This window comes from Canis lupus, chromosome 34 (genome assembly GCF_011100685.1).
Source record: "Canis lupus familiaris isolate Mischka breed German Shepherd chromosome 34, alternate assembly UU_Cfam_GSD_1.0, whole genome shotgun sequence".
Lineage (NCBI taxonomy): Eukaryota > Metazoa > Chordata > Mammalia > Carnivora > Canidae > Canis > Canis lupus.
The window spans coordinates 35,967,247-35,990,581 of NC_049255.1; the positions used below are offsets into that span (position 1 = coordinate 35,967,247).

General features: G+C 42.0%; 1 protein-coding gene across 7 annotated transcripts in view; it reads right to left on the minus strand.

Annotated features, from left to right (window-relative positions):
* Positions 1-23,335, minus strand: part of TNIK (TRAF2 and NCK interacting kinase) — a 376,466-nt gene that overhangs the window by 286,429 nt on the left and 66,702 nt on the right. For all 7 annotated transcript variants that reach the window (XM_038583888.1, XM_038583893.1, XM_038583891.1 and 4 more), the window contains exon 2: positions 8,301-8,366. In XM_038583888.1, the coding sequence (XP_038439816.1) occupies positions 8,301-8,366 (66 nt within the window). The remainder of the gene's footprint in view (positions 1-8,300; positions 8,367-23,335) is intronic.

Below are 23,335 nucleotides of genomic sequence, written 5' to 3' on the forward strand. Positions count from 1 at the left end.
CACTTGGCAGAGGGGGTTGCACTCAGCCTGATTTGGAGGCCCTGGCAATGCTTTGTTCCCTCATTCTAAATCCTCGTCACCAAGCAGAGCTCCGACTTAGAGAAGAGTATGTATTTACTTGTCAAACAGCTGATATTAATTTCTGCACATGCAAAATGTCCAAGAAGATGAATAAACTTACATTTGAGGTTAAACCACCGAGATAAGAAATTCAATCTCAGGGTCTCCGTTAATTAATTGGTTAATAAGAATTGGTTATTCTTTTTTTAAAGGGCCTCATAATGTTTCCCATGTACAAAATAGTTAAAACTGTGTATGGCTCTAAATTCTGTGCCTATAATCCTGGCAGAGTTATTTTACAGGTTACAAATAACCCAAAATAATGGTAATTACATAGTAAGTATTGACTGTTTAATTACTTGAGACTGCCTTATAATCACCAAGTCATTAAAGATGTTATGAGTTCTAAAAACTACAAGTCACCAGGGTGTTGTGCATCAAGTTATTTGGCAATTCACAGATATGAGATGGGCTGGAAGTATTTTGAACTAAAAACAATTTCAACACTTAAATGAAAGGTGGGTACACACATGCCAAGTTGATAATAGATGCTTATTATAAAGGCTGACGCTGAATAAACGAAGAACCGCAGTAAATAAGAGATGAGTGGTAGAGACTCCAATATAGAGATAAGAGTGGTAGAGACTCCTTCCCAAAGGCAAAGACACCAAGAAGAGCCCCTATATCACCTGAGAAGCAATACCAGAGTCCAGCGGCTCTCAGCTCTGGCTGCAAATTAGAAACAAATGGAAGTTCGAGAAACCAACTCTACTCAATCATACACCAAACCAACTCATACCAAGTCTCTAAAGAAGAGCCCAGATCTCTGTTTCTCAAAGGTATCCAGATGATTTCCACAAACAGTGAGGGCTGAGAACCACTAGTAGCAACAAGAAATCCCACATCATCCCCCGTGGCAAGTTTTGGTGGCAACTCTCGAGGTCCCCCCACCTAGCAGAGAAAGCGACCTTTCCACATGGCACGTGGCTTGTGGCGCTCACAAAGGTCTCTCTAGACTCACGGTGCCAATCATCTCATCCATTACCCCTCAGTAGCATGAGGCTGCATGGGCTTGAGCCAAGTTAGATGCAAACAACATGGGGATCTATGAGGATGATCTCTTCAAATCAACACATTTCAAGGATAAATGATTCACCCCCACCCCCAGAGTTTCAGAGTCCTCCAACCAATTCTTATTTCCTCTAATAATTGACCATTTCTTTACAAATTACTGGGAAGTTGGGTTTTTTAAATCCTAAAAACCAACTATCGTATCTAAATGGCAATTACACCATCAAATGCCATTTAAGTATTGTGAACTGGATTTAATATAAATAATGCGATTCTGAGCATACATAAATACCAAGAGATAAAAGGTAAAAGGGGAAGCACACGGTTATGTGTGTTTCTGACTGCATCTTCTATGAATGCCTCTTTCAGATCATAAAATCTATAAAAATAGGACCATGGAAAGAACTGGTAGGCTAGACTCCACTGGCACACATGTTTGGGAAGAAGACAAGGTTGCTGAGGGCCGACTGAGTGTCAGGCACTCCCCTGAGGTCTTCCAGACACATTACACCCCAGGCTTCTGAGGAACCAGACTGAGGCAGAACCAGACTGGGAATCGAGCTCAGTTCTGCTCCAAAATCCTTTTGATTACACTCCTCTCCACTTACTAAAATGCTAAATTATGCTCCAACATGTGCAAATGCCAAGGCCTCCAAGCTTCTTCCATATCCCCCTTCCATCATCCATTCGGGTGTCTACTCTGCCTGGGTAGCATTCTGCTCCATATGCTACACTCCAACTCTTTCTTTCCACCAGTGCTAGGAGTTTGGGTATCTTGTCTTATCCTTAGAGAAGTGGTTCTCAACTAGAGATAATTTTGCTCCCCAGGAAATATTTGGCAAAGTCTGGAGAAATTTTTGATTGCCATACTTTGAAGTGGTGCTGATACCTCATGGATAGAGGCCAGGGATGCTGCTAAACATCCTACAATGCACAAGAGAGCCCCCCACAACAAAGAGTAATCCATCCCAAAATGTCAATAGTTCCAAGATTGAGAAACCCCGCATTGGAGTGATGATGCAGTTTAATAAATAGTGCTTTAGTTTTTTTCCCCTACAAAATCATGAGGAGTAACTAAGACAATATATATGAAAATTTTAGCACATAGTAAGCACTCTGAGTCCTAATTAGATAATCTGATTGCACACTTCCATAGCATAGGAACTACCTCAGTTGACTCTACATTCTTCCCACACAAAGCACAGGGCTTTCATCACTGGCACTCAACAACTGTTGCCACATTGCATTCATTGTATTGGAAATTCTTGACTAAAAAACCAAATGCCACTATCATCTAAAAAAACACAACATTCTCCCCATACTCCTTACCAAACAAGACGCAAATAATACAATTCACAATTCATTAGAATGGACTATGTAAAGCTACATTAACTTCCATATCAAGACAATTGATATTCTCACTATTAAAATGTTTTGTCTTACAATAAATAGACTTGAGGAAATCTCATGGAACAGGCTCAGATTCTTCTATCTATACCAGGTCGGTTTGACTACATTGATTCTCAGATCTTAAGTTATTCAGAACAACCTTAAACTGTAATCACAACATGTCGAATAAAACACTGAAAGTGACATTATATGGTCTCATTCATTTGGGGAATATAAAAAATAGTGAAAGGGAATAAAGGGGAAAGGAGAAAAAATGAGTGGGAAATATCAGAAAGGGAGACAGAACATGAGAGACTCCTAACTCTGGGAAACGAGCTAGGGGTGGTGGAAGGGGAGGTGGGCAGGGGGTAAGGGTGACTGGATGATGGGCACTGAGGTGGGCACTTGATGGGATGAGCACTGGGTGTTATTCTATATGTTGGCAAATTGAACACCAATAAAAAATAAATTTATATTAAAAAAAGAACATTAAAAAAAAAAACCACCAAAAGTTAAATCTCCCAATGAGTAAATTAAAACTGGCTGGAATCATATCTCAGGTCAAGATCTTTATGTTTTTGCCTTTTCCGTTGATGTAAGTTTGAGTCAGCATGGAAATACTAAAGTAAATGATTACAAAAAGCATTAGGATTAGCACTCACTCAAGTGGCCCTACAACAGGATAATAATCTACACTCATTTTTGCAGTTTCTGGAGGCATGACCCCATGTCCCTAACCATCAGAATGAACTCATACACTTAATAAAAATGTAGCTTCCTGGACCCCACCCCAGACCTACTGAACCAATATTTCAGATACTGATCCTAGAAATCTGTATTTTTAATAATTTCCCAAATATTTGTTTTGCACATTAGAGTTTGAGAACCTCTGCCAGGAGACTGAACCCCCAGAAAATGGATTTGTCTCATTTTGTAAATGTCCAAAATGGATCTGGCTTCTATAGACTATCAACAATTCATTTAAACATAAAATCCACATCCATATCCCACAATAAAATATAAGCAGAGCATTTTGTTGATTACTTTTGTGTAAATATGCATTTCTGAAGTAAACAGACTAATATTGTATGAGAAATGCTGAAAGACTGGAAATGAATATAAAAAGAATTATCCAGGAAAACAAAGCTCAATTCTAGGCCTCATCATCATCAACAATTACTATGTGCCAGACTAGGGATACAATGGTGGCTAGACAAAGTAGGTCTCTACCCTGATTCTTCCTTTATTTATGCATTTAAATTGTTTACTATATACTCGAAGAAAGAAGTAGATGATTTCGGATAGTGGCAATGCCATGAAGACAATAAAGACAAGCTGATGTGATAGAGTCTGTGGGGGAAGGAGGCAGAGGTAGTGACTATCTGTATTAGACACTAGGATGAAAAGTGGTTTCCCTGAGGAGGTAACATTTGAACCGAGACCTGAAAGAAAAGAAGCCAGTCATGAGAGGGTTGGGGGAAAGTGTTCTAGACAGAGGAAACCACGGCTATGAGGACCTCAGATTGAGAACAAGGTTTTATGAAAGTATTATAGGAATTAAATCAGAAATCAGATCACATATACAAAATGTCCTGCAAAATAGGAAACTATTTAAAATTAAAAAGTTATTTTTAGGAGCATCTGGATGACTCAGTTTTTTAAGCATCCAACTCTTGATGTCAGCTCAGATCATGACCAAATGGGTCATGGGGTCCAGTCCTGCAACAGTTTCCCCACTCGGTGGTGAGTCTGCTTGAGGATTCTCTCTCTCTCTCTCTCTCTCTCTCTCTCTCCCCTTCCTTGCTGCATGCTTGCATGCACCCTCTCTCTCTTTCAAATAAATAAATAAATCTTTTTGAAAAATGAGATACAAGTATGTGTTTGGGGGAAGAAAGGAGAAGTCTTCAAATATCTGAAGGAATATATCCTTGTGAAAGAAGATTTTATTTTACTTTTTAAAATAGCTCTGAGGGTATGGAATGAGCTTGAAATGGTAAACATCTTAGGAAGCCAGACTCTTGGCTCAAAATGATAATGAAGATTCAAAGAGAGCTGCAGGAAAATGGACTGACTGGGAGGTAGTGAGTTCTACATGACCAGAAGGGATCAAGGTTGGGCTGAACAGACATTTGGCAGAGGAATGATTACATTAGATGACCTGCAATCATCTAATTGGGACCTCTGCACTCCTTTGAAAGCACACAGTCACTCACTCACTCACAGTGCTCTCTCACCCATGCACTGTAACATCCAAGGTGGCCTCTTTAGTTCATGCTGTATAACCTTAAGGAGGTTTTGAGAAAAGCCTGAGAGATACCGAGGACTCTATCGTATTTCTAATTCACACATATTTTATTCCAAGCTCATCTGGAATAAAATAGGTCCCCATCTCTGTAACAACCAACATATATTCCAAAAGGGCAAATTAAGAAACAGGAGAGACTAACATTCATTTTTGAAATCTGTGGCTAAGATTTAGTGGTGTTTTAGCAGTAAACATTAAACAATTATCTCAACCTATTAAAATAATTATTTTATTTTAACAAAAACGTATCTGAATTCCATTAGCTCTCAATATGCATCATGCAAAACCTTTCGTAAATAGGTATGTGGCCTTTTGTTGATTTGGTTTTTAATGGGAGCCATAGCCCCAGGCAGATGATTTCCTCAATAAAAGTCCTGACAGAGAATCACTACTCTATTATTTATGGAGTCAGACCAATAAATAAAGTAAAAAAAAAAAAATACTGAGTTGCCACCTGACCACCTGGGACCAAAATGCTAAAGATAAATCTAGTCTTCCAAGGACAGAGAGCCCAAGCCATACTTGGGAGAAAGACTAGAAATAACTTTGAAAAGCTAAACATTACTATGACCTTTATATAAAATATTTATATTTCCACATCCAGATGTATGTGGCTCATATTCAAATAAACTGCAGGAAATATTCTCTTACTGTCTACAGTTTTTGTGCACATTTTTATTTATTGTATTAAATAGGTTCTTAAGAGCTACTTGTAAATAAAATCATATCATTACCCTTTTAGGATAACTTATAAAAACAACCTTATAATGAATCTTTCCATAAAATAAAGATAATGTCTATATAATTGCACAAAAAAATTTTACTTCATTTTATTAAATCCAAGAACACCAAAAGCTGGATTTATAAAAAAAAAAAAAAAAAATGAAATCAAAGTTTTAATACTTAGTATAAAGAAAGAATTTGTCGTAAAAATTTTTTGTGGAAGAATCTCTTCTTAGGGCTATAAAATTTCTACTTATGCCTGCAGTATTTTAGAAATACACCTATTTCATAAAAGGTAAATATAATCTATAATGTGAACAATCGCTTTGCACCTTATTTCTCTTTAGGTTCACATATATTTGATTTTGCTATTTTATCTTTAAAGACTTATTTATTTATTTGAGAGAGAGTGGGAAAGGGGCAGAGGGAGAGGGAGGGAAAGAATCTCAAGCAGACTCTCCACTGAGCACAGAGCCAGATTCAGGGCTCACTCCCAGGACCCTAAGATTATGACCTGAGCTGAAAACAAGAGTCAGATGCTTAATGGACTGAGCCACCCAGGTGCCTCTGATTTTGCTATTTTATTAAGCTTTAATTCTTCTGAACTCAGGGTGACAAAAGGACTGGATTAGTGGCTCAGGAAACCCAGGTATCTCCATACATAAAAGCAGGCACCACTTAATATCATCTGACTGGCCTAGAAACCAACCCCTTAAATGACTAGGGAGTTTTAATTCTTCAATTATATCATCACAAGTCCCCAAAGCATTTCTAATTATATTCTCACTTGACTAATGCACAGAAAAGCTGCAATGCCACAAAACAATACTTAGGGCTGGTGAAAGAGACCAGGTCTTCTGTCCCACATCCCAATGTGTTTGCAGTCTCCCTTCAGCTTGAGTGGTGCCAAAGTTTTGTATCAATCACTAAATAATGGCTCCTTCCTTCCTTTCCTTTCCTTTTCCTTCCTTCCTTCCTTTATTCATTTATTTTAAGTAGGCTCCATGCCCAACTCAGAACTCAAACTCTCTGCCTACATCTCTGTCTCTATCTCTGTGTCTCATAGACAAAATAGAATAAATAGATAAAATCTTTAAAAATATATAGTTGGTAACTACCTTCCCTTTCTAAAAAGATCTGACACCTCTTGATACTTGTTTCCTCCCCTCCCCACCCCCAGCCAGGTAATAAGAAATTAGGAATAATTCTGAATTTTCCAAACATTCTCATCCTTAACTTAATCTCTTTGTTGTCTTCTCTTGCCAAGAGTGTAGTCTACCTCTTAGATTAGTAGACAAAGCTGTGAACTGTGCCCTAAATGCATTTTCTACAGGTGGGAAGCATGGTACAACGGAATGGTTCTAAGCAATGGCACCATAAAACCAAGAGCATGCAACAGAGTTGCAACTCCATACTGTCAGCAAATGAGAAGTAATTTTCTACCTAAATCAGAGCTTAATTCATTAGCCCACATTAATTCACAGGTTCAATCCAATTTCTCAAAATTCAATAATACAATCTTCCAACCTAATTATCTTCATTGACAGTATTTAAAAGCATTGCTGAGACACATTTCTTTCCTGTGTCAGACAGGATCAACATCAAGTGAACAGCTTGGGTGGACTACATTCTGTCTAATTGCAAGGGGTTGACATTTTAAGAAATAATCATTTCTTGCAAGGGAGAAATGTCCACCCTGGGTGGACACCAAAGGGTACCTCTCAATAAGTAAGGTTTAAATGCATCTGTTTACAATGGTGTTCAGATTCTCAAGAATATCGTGTGTGTGTGTGCGCGCATGTGTATACCTGTGTGTGTGTACTTTTGACATTCTGTAAAATTGGAAACATTACAATACGAATGACTTCTAGAGTTGTTCTAATCACTAAGAGAAGTTTAGAGATCGGAGAAGGAACTTTTCAAAACAGAACAGCGAAAAGAGATCATTTGTAATGAAACCACCATCCCATCTCACTACCACTCAAGAAAATGATGGCTATCTCCTTAGAAACAATCATGAGAAAAGAATTGGTTTGTTTTGAAGGCATTTATTTCAATAGCTCATTTACTAAAACCCCCTGAATTTTAATCCAAAAACAGTTCATCTCCATTTCCTTTTGAAAATCAGAAGGGATATCAACCCACATTTTTGTAAGATCTTTTACTGGGGGGCAATATCTTTTAAAAGCACTTTTGAGAGAACTTATAAGCAAAAATTAGTAAAAGGACGAAAAAAGTACTTCCTATTCCTCAAGTTTAACTTTTACTTATTTTCTATCTTCTAAAAGTCATTGCTGCCATTAGGCCTTTGCTTTGTGAGGTAGCCAGTTTTCTCCTAATACTGTTCACTAAGCTCAATTTAATTCATGCCCTGAGCCAATGACAAATCTACTTTTCCAGCTGCAATACTTTAATAGGTTAAATTTCTAAAGTAAAAGGCATCCTTTAGTCCTTTGAAAACCAATTCTGGCAGCGTTAAAATAAAGGAAATTGGATACTTAAAGAGCTTCAAGTACACAGCATTGGAATTCATGTGTCAGATGGAGACATTATAATATACAACTAAGGGTGAATCCCGTCTAGGCAATGGGACTACAGATATATTTTAAAAGATGAAGAGTCAATTAACAAGCATATTATTTTGTTTTAAATCTGTTACAAGGCATACATGAGCAAGAATAGACGGCACTGCTATTTAGCATTCATGAATCAAAAACCACAGAGAAGCCACGTTCAAACTCAATGATCTTACCTTATAAACTTGTCCATATGTTCCATTTCCAACAAGTTCCACCAATTCAAAGATCCCTGCAGGGTCCTAAAGGAACATAAACAAACAAAAATTCAAAACAATATTCCAGGCATTGTCTTAATCAAAAGCAAATATTTAAAATAAGCAAATAAATAACTTCAGCGTTGGGGGTTCTCGTATGTTATTATTAATTACTATTATGATTTAAGACAGCCGCAGCCATGACACTAGTCAAAACCCACTCTGTTTCCATTTTACATTTCAATGGGATGTGTGTAAAACAGACAAAAGGAGACATGACTTCCCCCAAACAATAAAAAAGAATGAACACATTTCTTGCTGCCAAATGGAAATACATTTGCAGGCACATCGGGATACAATGAAAGACCCATCATCCTGAGAGGGATTCTAATTTTTCAGATCTTTCTCTTTGAAGCTTCTGAGCTGCCATTGTGTTGAACACAGTCAAGAAAGGGGTGTTTCTCTGTCATGGGGCAATCGTACATAAGGTAGTTAACAGTTCCCAAGGGCCAATACAGTCAACGTAGCTGCTTCTTCCCATTTTTCTTTGGCTTCACCTCCTCCTCTCTACCACACCGTCCCTGCAAAATATGTTCCTGTGGATGGTCTCCAGATCCTGCAGTACCTGAAGAGTACCTGCAGGATTTTGAACACAAACTGAATTGGAGATTTCTGCAAGTCCTGACCACCAAACAGGTGTCTGCCAACCCTCAGAGTCAGCTAAATGTGAGGGTACTTGATAAATGTCCAGTAATTGCTTTTATTTGTTACTGAATTATTATCCCCAAAAGTTGAAAAAAATATCAAAGCCTGTAAAATTCAACACAGAAGCATAAACTGACTCTGACCTCTACTGATCCATCAACAGGACAGAAATTGTTTTGTTAAGGGCCTAAATGAAGAATCACACACTTAACTGTCCACAGAGGTGAGGCAAGTTGACTGTCAAAGAGTGAAGGGGGCCAGCTGGGGTCTGCGGCAACCTGAAGAAGCCCTATCTCCCTGCGGGGGTTGGGGGTGGGGGGTCACGGAGCTGGACTCAGTTTTCATGTCAACCTATGAGCACGATATTGCTAGGTCTAAAGTCTTTTATTTTGTTTTGTTTCCAAGATGTCCTAATTTTTTTTAAAAGATTTTATTTATTTATTTGACAGAGAGAGAGAGAGTGCACAAGCAGGGGAAGCTGCAGGCAGAGGGGGAGGGACAAGCAAGCCCCCCACAGAGCAGGGAGCCCGAAGCAGGGCTCGATTTCAGGACCCTGAGATCACGACCTGAGCCCAAGGCAGACACTTAACTGACTGAGCCACCCAGGTGCCCCAAAGATGTCCTAGTTTTTAAATGTTAGGCACTAACTCACTTTATTTTTTTAAATGATTTTTATTTTATTTTATTTTATTTTTTTAATTTATTTATGATAGTCACACACAGAGAGAGAGAGAGAGAGAGAGAGGGGCAGAGACACAGGCAGAGGGAGAAGCAGGCTCCATGCACCGGGAGCCCGACGTGGGATTCGATCCCGGGTCTCCAGGATCGCGCCCTGGGCCAAAGGCAGGTGCTAAACCGCTGCACCACCCAGGGATCCCCACTAACTCACTTTAAATATATATATATATATTCTGAGGGAAGGATAAATGAAAAAAAAATGTAAAGGAAGTAACAGTTTTCTGAGAGCACCGCCATATATTATGAGGGTGACTGAAAAGCAGGAGAGGGAAAGAAAGCCTGGGCTTTGGATTCAGACAGACCTGGGCCCAACACCAGCTTTCCCTCGACTGTCTGCATGATCGCAGGTCACCCTGGGAAAGCAACTAGTCTCTGGGCAGATAAAGTGGAGATGACACCTGCCTTGCAGAGCTCTGATGAAGAGGGAGTGAGGGCCTAGCACCACACCCTGCATAGAGCAGGCAACCCACTCGTGTCTAATGGCCATCAAGTTTAAGCTGAGGAACGACCCATCACCAGCAGCATTTAAAGGGCAAAGGGTTGCTTCAAGGCTGCCATTCGTGGGGAAGGAGACAAATGAGGTCAATGTGACAAGTAAGAGCTCTTTAAAGTTAGTCTTTCAGGGTCCCTGCGTGGCTCAGTTGGTTAACCATCCAACTCTTGATTTTGGCTCAGGCCACAATCTGGGGGTCCTGGGATCAAGCTCCATGTCAGGCTCCTCACTCCAAGGGGAGTCTGCTGGTCTCTCTCTCTCTCTCTCTCTCTCTCTCTCTCTTTGCTCCTCCCCACCATGAATAAATAAATCTAATAACTAAAGAAAGTGACAGTCTTTAGCAAACCAGGCCCAACACCAGCCCTTTGCTGTGTGCCTTCCAAGATTCTGCACAGAAAACAAAAAATAAATAAATAAAGCAAAAACCCAACAGCTGAAGCACTTTGTCACTGAGAAAAAACTGTCATCCATATAATCCATTGCTTTTATAAAGCCAGGAGGGCAAAAAACCACACTCCAGCCTGAGAAGTCTGGAAGCTCCAGCCACACCCCACTGGGTCCGCGGGGTGGATGACGTTCCGGGTGGAACCGTGTGACAGGAGCAACAGTAAGGGCCCAGAGCTCTGCTGACAGAGGCCTCCTAGCTGAAGACCACCTGGGAGCCCTCAGGATGGGAAGGGAAAAATGGTGTGTGTGAAACTGCTAGGCCATTGGAGCAGCAGTTCTATTACAAACAGAATTAGAAAGAAATGAGGGAACAGGGGGAAAAAAAAAGCCCACAAATGGTGGCAGCTGCTGTTTGTTTCTAAGCTGTGCTCCCAGTAGTTTGTTTGCTCAGTGGTGTTTCTGCAACAAATTTTGAGAGAGGTTCTACATTTGCTCGAAATATCTCAATTGTGTTTTCAACATTCGTTTTGTTTTTTTTTTCCTTGACTAAAAAACGCAATTTGAATGAAAGAGAGAAGCAGGACAGTGACTACCACCTGCTTTAAGGGGCCTAGGAAGCATAAGGGGGTAGGGGGCAGGGGGTGGCGGTGGTGGAAGGGGAGCGCAAGAGCAGGATGCAGAGCTGGGACCAGTTTCTATGCTCAGGGGCCAACCCATCTCATGGACCTATCCTCAGGGCTGAGGTTTAATGGGCTGGTCTCAGGAGTAGCTGGGTGACTGACTTCTAGCTCTTCCCTCTCCTTGAACAGTCCACCAATGGGCCTATGGCTCAGCCAATAAGAACCAAGGAAGTGCAATGCCGAGACTTCTGTTCCAACTGCTGGGAGAGGGGGTATTGCCGCTGGATGCATCCAAGGGGCTCAAAAGCAAGAGTAACCACAGTTGGATTGGTGACCCACCTTCAGGAGGCAACCAAACAGAAAACAAGCATCATATCAGAGTGGTTCCCCAGGAAACAGAACTCAAAATCACTGATATTTACAGAGGGAGTTTATTGGGGATGTGCCTCAGAATCAAGACCCTGGGAGTGAAGGAAAAAGGATAGGACTGAACAGAAAGAATGCATTCAGCTGTGATACAGTAGAACCAAAACTTCATCCAATCCCACAGGAGCTCTGGAGCTGGGGTGACTCCCCAAAATTATCCCACCTTGATGCATGGGGGCCTTTGCACACCACCTCCATTGACTAGTCATTGTATGCAGGCTGTTCCCCACCCCGTCCCCCCTCCCATCCCCATCCCAGAGGTTTTGATCTTGTGTGAATTGACACTTTTCTGCGAGGGACAATCCCCAGGTACCCAGACTTCTAGCAGGTGGGCAATGAGTGCCTCAGGTGCAGAGATGAGATCCAGGTGACCCATCACAGCAACCACTATAAGCATCATGGCTACAAAGGAGTATCGATTTGGAATTGGAAAAGAAGCCTATGAGCATGTATCTTCTACAGTATGCTGACAGTAATAAGACAAAATGGCACAATTAGAGTCGGTATTTGCAAGGAGGGGGCTCCCTGAGATCCCAGAAAGCAGAAGGCAGAGCTATTGTTCAAGGGCACTTGAACTCAGCCCTGACCATCACTAAGCTTCCCTCTCCCCACCTCCACCCAGGTCCTGGAGAGCTGGTGTTTGTGAATGCTCCCTTACACAAACGCATCTAATCGCCAGTTAGGCTCTTGGGGATGGGCTACAGCTTGAACGGGGTGAGCACTCATTCAGCCGTTTTCTCTACTCTTGTAGGACTCGAACACAACTTCTCCCAAGGGCTACCGATGACTCAATCGCTTTATCTATAATGGTCTCTTCTCAGTCCTGTCCTGGCTGTTCCCTCTGAGGCACTGACATTGCTACTCTTGCTGAAATACATCCCCTCCCTTGTCTTCCACTCGGTCTCTCTCAGAGACTCTGTTTCTTCCACCTAGATCTTAAAAGTTGGCTGACCCCAAAGTTCCAACCTCCTGTTATTCACTAAGTGCTAAGGATTTCATCTCTCAATTCTCCATCATATCCATGTACTCCACTCCATTCATGCAACAGGCCTTCTCTTTCTGGGACTATTTGCTTTCAGTCAATTCTTCCTCCCTTCACACTGAAATTTCTAAAATAGATAGAACACATCATGCTTTAGAATCCTACACGAGGTGGTTCAAACTGAAAGTCAAGGTCCTGTCATTCTTCAGCCCAGTCTTCATTCCCAGTCTCATGTTCCATCACTTCATACTATAACCAACCGCCTCAAACCGCCCGCCATTTCCCTAGCACACCACACAGGCCGTGTCTCTTTGCCTTGGCTCATGTCTGTCTGCCAAGATTATTCCTTCTACCATTCTCCAGCAGGCAAGCCCAGGATGCCACCTCCCCTGTGAAGCTTTTCCCAAATTAGCACCACCAACTCTCTGCACCCACAGCATGTTGTACATGGCTCTATGATAACCACTTCCACATTGTGCCATCCTCTCTTCCATTTCTTGCCCTTAATAAATTACAAATTCCCTAAAAAACAGGAACTATAACATATTTATTTTAGTATTCCCCAGCACTTAGCCTGGTGACACAATGATTTACTGAATAAGGTTGATCCCACTCCCAATGCTCCACAACATGCATAGAAGAAGTTGCAAAAAAAAAAAAGAAAAAAGGTGGGGGGATCAGGATGTTGAGCCAAAGGTCTAACAAACGTATCTCATTTATTTTTCAATCTAGACAAGCTGTCCCAGCCACTATTCCCTCCATCCCCCCTACCCCACTTCAACCATCACATACATTAGCTCCTAGGGTATTCCCAGCTCTATTTTCTAAAGAAATTTCTTTTTTTTTTTTTTTTTTTTTTTTTTTTTTTTCTAAAGAAATTTCTAAAGAAATTCCCAGCTATAATTTCTAAGGAAATTTTCTGAAGAAAATTCATAAAGTCCATTGCTTTAAGCTGTGCTTCAGGTGCATTAAGAAGACAGGCTGTCAGGATGTGGCCACGTGCAATGCAACCAGATGATGTACCTAATAATCATGTTACAAAGACAAGAAAGCTAAGAGACAAGAATCCGCTTAATTCTCTCTCTCTCATGTTTGTTTAGCTACTCATAAAGCCAGGACGGACGGCATGGAAGGTTACATACACCAAGGAGAAAAGAGCAAATCGTTGACATTTACCAAACTCAGAAATCCCTGTTGGCTATACATGCCTTTATTCAGATCTTAACCTTTGCTGGGAGACAGAGAATTTAATTCTAAGGTAGAGTAGTTTACATTATTTCATAATGATCTATAACTACACATCAAAAGGCAAGCTGTGTCAGAAGAGAAAACTATAACTTTTCAGCAAGTCCTGATAAAGGCAAATTTGGTTAGCCACTGTCGTAAAAATCACAGTAATAGCTCACATTTCATGAGTATTTGTGTGCCAGGCACTGTTCTAATAAGCAGTTTCCAGGCATAGGTCATTTAATTATTTCAACTGTGTCAAGCGGATGCTACTGTTGTCTTCATCTTACAGATGAGGGCACCGAGGCACAGAGAGGTGAAGCAGGTGGTTAAGGTCACACCACCGACAGGGGGCTGCGCCAGGATGGGCGCCCAGCTGGTCAGACCCCAAACCCTGCGCTCTTAACCACTCGGTTCTCTACCCAGCTTCGTGGAATTAGCATTCCCAGCCCTTGACTTACCATCTGTTAGCTCTCCAGCCTCAGGCAACTTTCATAACTGCTCTGAGTCTCATTTTCTTCATCTTTAAAATGGGGATAATATTACCTCCCTCACAGGGTCACTACGACAGCCCTGAAAGTATCTAGACTAGCTCAGGGCCTGACACATAACAGTATTTTCAACAAAAACAGTCACCTCCTTCCTTTTTATCCCCTTTGGAAAAAAAAATACTCATTTCATATACAAGGAATATGCCACAGAAAAATTCCATCTGTGTTTTGTATCCTTCCAACAAACAAAGCCAATAAAAAGAAAACCTATTGTTTTTTCACCACCACCACCACCACCACCACGCACTTAGCAGATAGGGTCAGATATTTATGGACAAACAGATGTCTCTTTAGAAATTTACTGAGAAATCGGGAAGATACATTAACTTTAGGGGGCTCCTGGGATGTTGGAATAAATTCTCTCTTCCATCAGCTGAGGCCACTCAGGCGGCCTTGGCAGCTCCAGCCTGACTTCGCAGCACAGCGCAGAGACTGAGGATGTAGGGGTTAATCGTCCTGGTCACTGAGTTATACTTTAATTCTTCCAGGCCTCCTGAATGACATGACACTGGATTTGTAAGAACACTAAATAACATCGCTAGACAAAAATCCCAAAGACTGCAAAAGACGAACCTAAATATATCAGTAGGATGATGAGGTCTATTTTCCCCAGCCCTTCTCCCTTCTCAGTAAGAGACGGATTGGCAGAGATTATGGCCCACGGCTTAGATCCTAGGCATCCTTTCTCCCACTCTCCTCTCAGGGGCAGCCGTTCTGCAACAGATCTTTCACTTGGGGTCCTCGGTCCTGTGGCAGGGTGAAACAGAACCCAATAGGGTACAAAGGGCTGATACGGCTCCCAGAATGACTGTCTACCCCCCAGATTCCCTACCGACATCTGCCAAATGACTGTGCTTGCTCTGAACGTATGGGCCTTGAAAAGACCAAAATGTTATTTCTCTTAGAACCATATTTAGCAGCTGTTTTGTTCGGTTTCAGCCCTAACTGACAAGCATATGCTTACAAAAGCAAAACAGCACAAAGAAAACAGGAACAGTAGGAGAACCCTACATATTCATCTTGAGCCTTCAGGCTTTTCATCGTTCTTCCGAAGTGAGCAGAGTGCTGGCAAACATCGCACTGAGGCAACACGGCCCGACGCTGGCCCATGCTGGGCTCCCAGACAGGCAAGGCCCCTCGTTTTTTTACCGACCTTCCCTCCTTCTAATGTAGGGATCTGCTCCTTACCTTCCACAGTGGGGTTTATTCAGTGCCTGAGTGCTACTCACCTAACTACTTCCCAAGGTAGAAAAAGGTACCTGGGCCCCTGCCTCCTGGAGCTTCCAATCTGATGAAACAACAGACGTGAGCACATAATTACACGTGCACAGCCATTAAATTACAGTTGAGTTATATTAAATATAATGTAAATTATATTTATAATATAAATATATATGACAAGCAACACGCAGGAAAAATGCAAGGTGCTCTGAGAGTGTGCACCTGGGAGATCTAGAATGTAATCCAGACTTACCTTCATTAACATACTGCCCAAGCCAGCATCTCAAACAGAACAGGTAACCCAAGTAAAAAACTATATTCAAAAATATAAAAATAAAATGACGATCGCTGAATTTTCACATTTGATCATTTGTGCAGAATGGAGTAAATTATGCACACCTATCGGACGATTCGCACAAAAAAGTTAGGGTTCAATTTGCGACTCTACTCCTTGCCAGTGTCATCTGAGCTCTCATATTCTGGTTTTCCCACCTGTAAAGTGGGGTAATCCCACTTGGCCTGGCGTCCTGGCAAGGGTGCCTCCTGCATGCGAATGTGCTAGCCACCTCCCCAGCTCCACTTGCCCGGGGTGGTCCTTTGGGAAGGGTGGTACTGATACAGGCTGACTCCAGGACACCATCCCCCACACAGTTGGGCCTGGCTGGCTGGTATTGGTGTCCAAAACCGGTTCCCGGCAGGGTCAGGACATGGTCCCAGCCAAGCGTCAAGCAACATCACCCTGGATGATGGTGGCTTCTAGCCCCCAGAACAGAAAGGCCAGCGACTCCTCACCTCCCGCTTGGCTTGCTACCTGTTCAGTTCCACCTGCTAAGGAGCAGCCGTTGGGAGTGAAACAGCTTCCCACGCACCCTGCTCCTGGTCACCTGCCCACTCAGGCCTCTGCAGCCCCAGCCTGTCCTCACAAAGGCAGCCTTTAAAATTAGATCTGAAACCTGGCTTCTCGGAGCAATAGCTGCCAGACCGTAAGCTATAATGGTCATCCTCACTAGCTCCTGAGTAGACAATGGCCTAAATGCTTTATGTGATTTTATTCATATTTAATCCTTACAGCAACCATGGGGTGTGCATATTACTAAACCCCATTTTCAGATGATGAAACTAAGGCTTCAAGGAATTCAGGAACTTACTTAGTAACTATTTAGTAGTAACCCCAGGTTAAATAGTATGTGGTGGAGACAGCAGCCAAGACCAGGCTGTAATGTTAGGATAAAAATACATCCTGTGGGGATTGTCATGAGCACCAGAAACAACATATAAAAAGCATTTAGCGCAAGGCACACTAATCCTTCATAACTATAAGTCGCTAATATTATTCTTGCTATTGCTGCTGGTATTATGAAAAGTTGCCCAAGGTGTCAGCATTGATTAGTAGTAGAGGTGGGAGTCAAATCCAGATATTTTGAATGCAAGACTGTCGTTACTCACTTCTCTACAAATGGCCAATGCTGACGTTCACTTGGGGTTACTGGGATGGTGAAGACCTTGTGGTTTAACAATGAAACCAAGGAAGGGCCAGTGACCTCCAACCAGGTAATATGACCAGCCAGGCAGCTGGGAACCAGAAGTAAAATGTGCCAATGGTTGCTCAGAGCTCCTGCCTTCCCATAAGAGCCCAGAAGGACTTATAACATTCACTTGGATATTTATTTTGATTTTGGTAGACCAGTTACTTTATTTTTTAATTTTAATTTTATTTTTTTAAAGATTTTATTTATTTATTCATGAGAGACACACACACAGAGAGAGAGAGAGAGAGAGGCAGAGACACAGGCAGAGACACAGGCAGAGGGAGAAGCAGGCTCCATGCAGGGAGCCCAGTGTGGGGACTCGATCCCGGGTCCCCAGGATCAGGCCCTGGGCTGAAGGCGGCGCTAAACCACTGAGCCACCTGGGCTGCCCCTAGACTGGTTACTTTAATCCTTTGTGAACCGTTGGGATTCAGCGGCCAGCCTTTCTCACTCTTCCTAACGCAGAGACCCTGAGCCATGACCACAAACCAGCCTGTGCCCGTGTGCAATGCACAAAGCCCACTGCTCTGTTCAGAGACTATTTCCAACTCACCCACTGTCAGGAATGCTTAACTCCATAAAGCAGACTGAGAAATTTCTCCAGGATAGTAAGCCAAAGAGTAGATTTTAGACAAGGATAGGGATCTCCAGCTTCCAGAACTTTCCTCAACTCTCCCACAGTCTGTTTAAGCTCAAACGTGGGAAGTTGCTCTAAAGGTCAGTATGTACATAAGGGCCTCTAATCTGGTTCCTTCTCTCCCATCATCAGGTTGTCCCAGAGCTCATACAGCTGCACAGGGAAATGTAGCATACAGCTTACCGAGTTATGCAAACATGAGATCTCTCTAGGTCTCTTAGGACAGAGTAACTTTTCAGTACTGGAAGCAACATGAGGTTGAAATTATGGGAACCAGACTAGCCAAGATTTGGGCATTCTTGCCTTTTTAAAGATGCTTAGATAAAGAAAAAGGATAGCATTTGCAGCAGATGGATTTTAAAGACAAGAACTTGATTACCTGAATAATTAAGTAAGAAATATTAGGAAACCATCCAAGGTTCCATTTTGGGAAGAAGGGTGTTAAGCCTTCCCCCCAAAGGTACTCATTCACCATCTGTTTACAACAGGCCAATGACATATATTTGCTTGAAAGCATTTTCAGCACTTCTCCCAACACCTACAGGCAACCATGTAGTTGACAACAGACCCTCTCTAAGGGGTGAGGTTAACATTGGCTGGTTGGATCCCCTATTACTCTTTTATTTCAGGAGAGGAGTGGGATGGCCAAGAGCCACATAGGAACAGACCACCGCCCATCAATACATACCTGGCGCAGGGGCCTATTATCTGGCAGATGATGGTAATGAGCCCATCCCAGTCCATCACTTGGTGTCATCACTAATGGTACAGATGGCTGGTGAGTTAATGCCAACTCTTAACATGGATTATTATAACAGAGCTTCACTGGCATCTGATCTATTATTTTTCTTTCAAGGCTTTTGTCCCTATGGCTAGGCTAGTGTAAAGAATATATTATTTGTCTGTCTGTTTTACAAGGCACATAACTTTTGAATGGAGATTTATCCAAGGATCTAAGAAGGGTTTTTGGCAGATTCAAGAAGCTATTTCTCTGTCCTTCCAGGCTCTCAAAGGTGTTAGATCTCCATTGTCAAGTAAGTCTGGGAACAATGAGTTTAAAAGATCAGCAATTTAGGGGCACCTCGGTGGCTCAGTCGGTTAAGTGGCCAACTCTTAGTTTTAGCTCAGGTTGTGATCTCAGGGTTGTGAGATGGGCCCCATGTCCAGCTCCACACTCAGTGTGACGTCTACTTGAGATTCTTCACCTCCTGATCCCTCTCGTTCTGCTCTTCCCCCCACGTGGGTATGCTTACTCTCTCAAATAAATAAATAAATAAATAATAAATAAATAAATAACTTAAAAGATTAGCAATTTAGCTCACTCTTTACTGTGCACAGCCTCTCAGAGCCTTCAACATGTTAATGTTCCCCGTGAATCTCCAACGGAGGGAAAAGCTTTCCACATTTCCTAAACCTGAATAGCTGTGGGATGCTTTTTAAGGGAATTTTGTGTCTCTCTAAGCACTGGTGTTTGTAGAGCACAGGATAGAAAATGAGAGCGTAGAGAGCAATCTTCCCCTTCTCATTCCCCACTCTCAACTGGAAGTTTGCATCTTTCCTTACTATAGCAGGGACTGCTCAATGCCACCCAATGTCCTTTCTTCCACTGTTCCTTACTAACAAAAATCCCAATTTTATTTGGGAAGCCAACGCATCCAAGTCAAAACCTACATGCCCTAGCTCCAGTGAAGCCAGGAGTGAATATGTGACTGAGCTCCGGCCAGTGTTATGTAAGCAGAATTATTGTGGAGGACTTCCAGACCGGTTGCTTAAATGACTCAGCTGAGAGAAAGGCTCTTTGTCTTCCACCTTCCTCCTTCCAGCTGCCTGAAATGTAGGTGTGATGGCCAGAACTCTGCAGCCATCTCTGACTCCAAGGTGAATTTACAGATTGAAAAACCCTTTTGCTAGGTCGTTACAGCAGAACAATAAAATAATCCTCAACTCTGATGACCATGGAACTGCCATATACCACCTTATGTCTGCTTATGTCTGGACCTCTTTGTCACGAAAGAAATATAAACTTCTACCTTCCTCAACACACTAATATTTCAGATTTCTTGTTTGATGTAACTGAATCCCAACTGATTTGCTTGAATTCTACTGTTCAGATATTTTTATTTATTTATGTTTAACGGTCCTTCTTTAGAGTATTCTTCTCCACCAGTCCTTTGATCTTTGATGGAGATGACAGTCATTACAGTTGTTCAACAAATATTCTAGTTCTCCTGCTGCTATGTTACATGATGTCATTCCTCCACCCTTCTTTAAGTTGGGTGCAGCCACATGATCTGCTTTTGCCAATGCAATGTGAGTGAAAGTGATGGGTCACTTTCAGATGGAATATGTGATTGTTGTGTAAGATACCGTGATGACTATGGAAGCAGACATGGGAATGAAGTCTCCACTGGTCTCCACTGGGTAGCTGATGAATAGAATTCTCTCTTGATGGGCTCTGGACATGTGGCATGGTCAAGAAATCAACACTGGTTGTAATAAATCTCTAAGATTGTTCGTTATCACAGCATAGCCTAGCCTCTTCTGACCAACAGAACAGAAACAACCAAATGGCGGTGATACTAATAATCTCACTGCATAATGCTTCATGATTTCTGAGACAATATTTCTGAAAAAAGCCCCTTTTTTACTGGGTAAATCTTAATCCTCAGACACTGTGGGGGCCATTTTGCAAAAATCATTTTATTTAATCTCTGCATTGATCCTGGGAGGTCCACTGTTTTCAAAAGAGAAGACCAACACTATGAGAGTAACCTACGCGAGATCAATGTCCAATGCCAACATGCACACTCTCCCCACTATCTCTAATCCACAACATCTGAAGCCAGCCCTGGGAAATAAAAACACTTACAAGGCTGGCTGGTAACACAGGAATTTCAGGAACCCTTTGTTACCAGGAAGGGGAAAGAAACATTAAAACATGGAGTTTGCATTCACAGGGCTGATCACACCCTATAGGCTGAAACCAGGGCATGCCGGGGCTTGTAGTCCCTGCACCCCACTGAGGACAGCAGAACTGCAAGTCCCCCAGCTGCTCATATGAGTCCTTTGAACTCAAAACCTGCCTTTGAGCTACTGTCAAGGTAACCACGCAGCTGAAAATAACTAATTGGGCAACATTCTCTGACTGCTGGCATGGGCAGTTATAATCTCAGCATCTCCGTGGCAACCTGACTGGAATTCTGGTTATTTGCACAAAGAAAAACCAGTCTCCGTTCAGACCAGGGCTGCATTTTGTCTCTACTCCACTTTTCTCATTACAAGTTGCTATTGAAGGAACAATGCTTCTTTTATGAAGAATGTTTATTACTGGTCTGTGGAAAACCAGCATTTTCATAATCTGGAAAAATTTGGAAAGGGAAAAATCGTAATATATCCTGTATTGCCAAACACAAAGAGATTTTATTAAGACAGGCTCTATTATAAACAACAGTAAAGGTCACCATGGAGTAAGTGACCTATAATCAGGCCACAGAATTCTATGGAGATGTCAATGGCATAGTCCAGGCAAGGAATCCCAACAACTACATTGAGTCAATGGACCAGTGCTCATCTCCTGGGCACTGACAAGGTGCTATTGCAAACCCTGACCTAAGTCCCAGGGGCTCCCCTGGCCTACTCTGTTCCACCATCCCATTCCACAGTGCTGAATCAGGAGGGAACATTTACTAGAGGAACTGCTGTAATCCATTTTTCAAGTCCCTTGCCCAAAAAGAAGAAGGGATGGAGCGTCGGAACCCTGCTCCAACCTGACAAACAGATAGAACACAATGTAAATGCTCAGGGAGTTCAATGGGTGGGAAATCAATATAGAATGACACAGCCAAGGAAGGCTAAAAGGGAAACATGGGCATCAGGCTGGACTTTAAAATACAGACAGAATTTGCAGTACAGAGAGCTGAGCAGAGGGACAAAATTGTTTTTGTAACGGTGCCATTTAAAAAGGATACATGTTCATCGCCTGTAGCACTTCTGTCCAAAAGGACAAAAGTTTAGAAACATGTCACTTTGGGGATAGCACCTTCATTCAGCAAGTTTTACATCATTTCTAGAAACCATGGTTCCATAAGCATTTTATAAGGCAGATAGACCAAGTAAGTATTAAACACATGGCTATAGCAAAGTGGCACACACAAATGGCATTGAATACTACATAAAGCCATTAATTTTTTAAAGATATTTATTTATTTATTTGAGAAAGAGAGAGAGCATGAGCAGGAGAGAGAGGGAGAACCAGACTCTTCGCTGAGCAGGGAGCCCAAAGCAGGGCTCAATCCTGGGACTCTGGGATCATGACCCAAGCTGAAGGCAGATGCTCAGCTGACTGAGCCACCAGGCATCCCAAAGACATTAATTGTTTTAAATAAAATGCTACGCTTGTTCCAGGCAACAAAGGAATCAGTATATAAGTGGGACTGCTGTAATGATTTGCTTACATATACCTTCCCCACTCAGGTCTGCTCCCTCCTACCACAGAGAAGGGGCCAGGCTCTCTCCAAATTAATGTCCTTAACAACGTGCACCATACTCAGGGCTACAGAAGGCATCTAATAAATATTGGTTAAGTACGTAAGTAATTTTATCAAGACAATATAAGACATGTTATTTATTGTTTTATTGGTGAAATAGAGACCGTATGTATATCATGAAGATATGGATACACATTCGTCAGGAGTACACAGCTGAGCACCAGAGAACATATGAGGCCACATTCAAATACGGGAAGGCTTCCTGGAAAGCTCATTTTCCACAAGGATTTAAGTGCTTGTATTTTCATATATTGGGTTAAACATTGATAAGATTGTATCAGTATTTTTTCTGGTAGCAGTACCGTCATCAGCCCACCAGGATCTCTATGGGTTTGAATTCAGTCTCTTTCACCAATAGGAATGTCTTGGTAAAAGCATCTAGAAGCATATCATCAACCTCTACCACTTATATACCTGATTTTCAAATATAGTAAATGCTCTTTAAAAAAAAAAAAAAAAAGACTTATTTGGGGGATCCCTGGGTGGCTCAGCGGTTTAGCGCCTGCCTTTGGCCCGGGGCACGATCCTGGAGTCCCAGAATCGAGTCCCACGTCAGGTTCCCGGCATGGAGCCTGCTTCTCCCTCCTCCTGTGTCTCTGCCTCTCTCTCTCTCTCTCTCTCTCTCTCTCTCTGTCTATCATAAATAAATAAATAAATAAACAAACAAACAAATAAATCTTTTAAAAAAAGGAAACATCATTAAAAAAAAAAAAGACTTATTTACTTTAGAGAGAAAGCACATGGTGGGAGACACAGAAGGAGAAAAGGAAGGAGTCTCAAGCTGACTCCAAGCCACGAGCCCGACACAGAGCTTGATCCCACGACTCTGAGATCATGACCTGAGCTGAAACCAAGAGTTGGACACTTACTGATTGTACCCCCGAGGCACCCCAGTAGATGCTCTTTATTTCACCTCTTTCATTTGGAATTCGCCATTGCTTAGATGAGAAC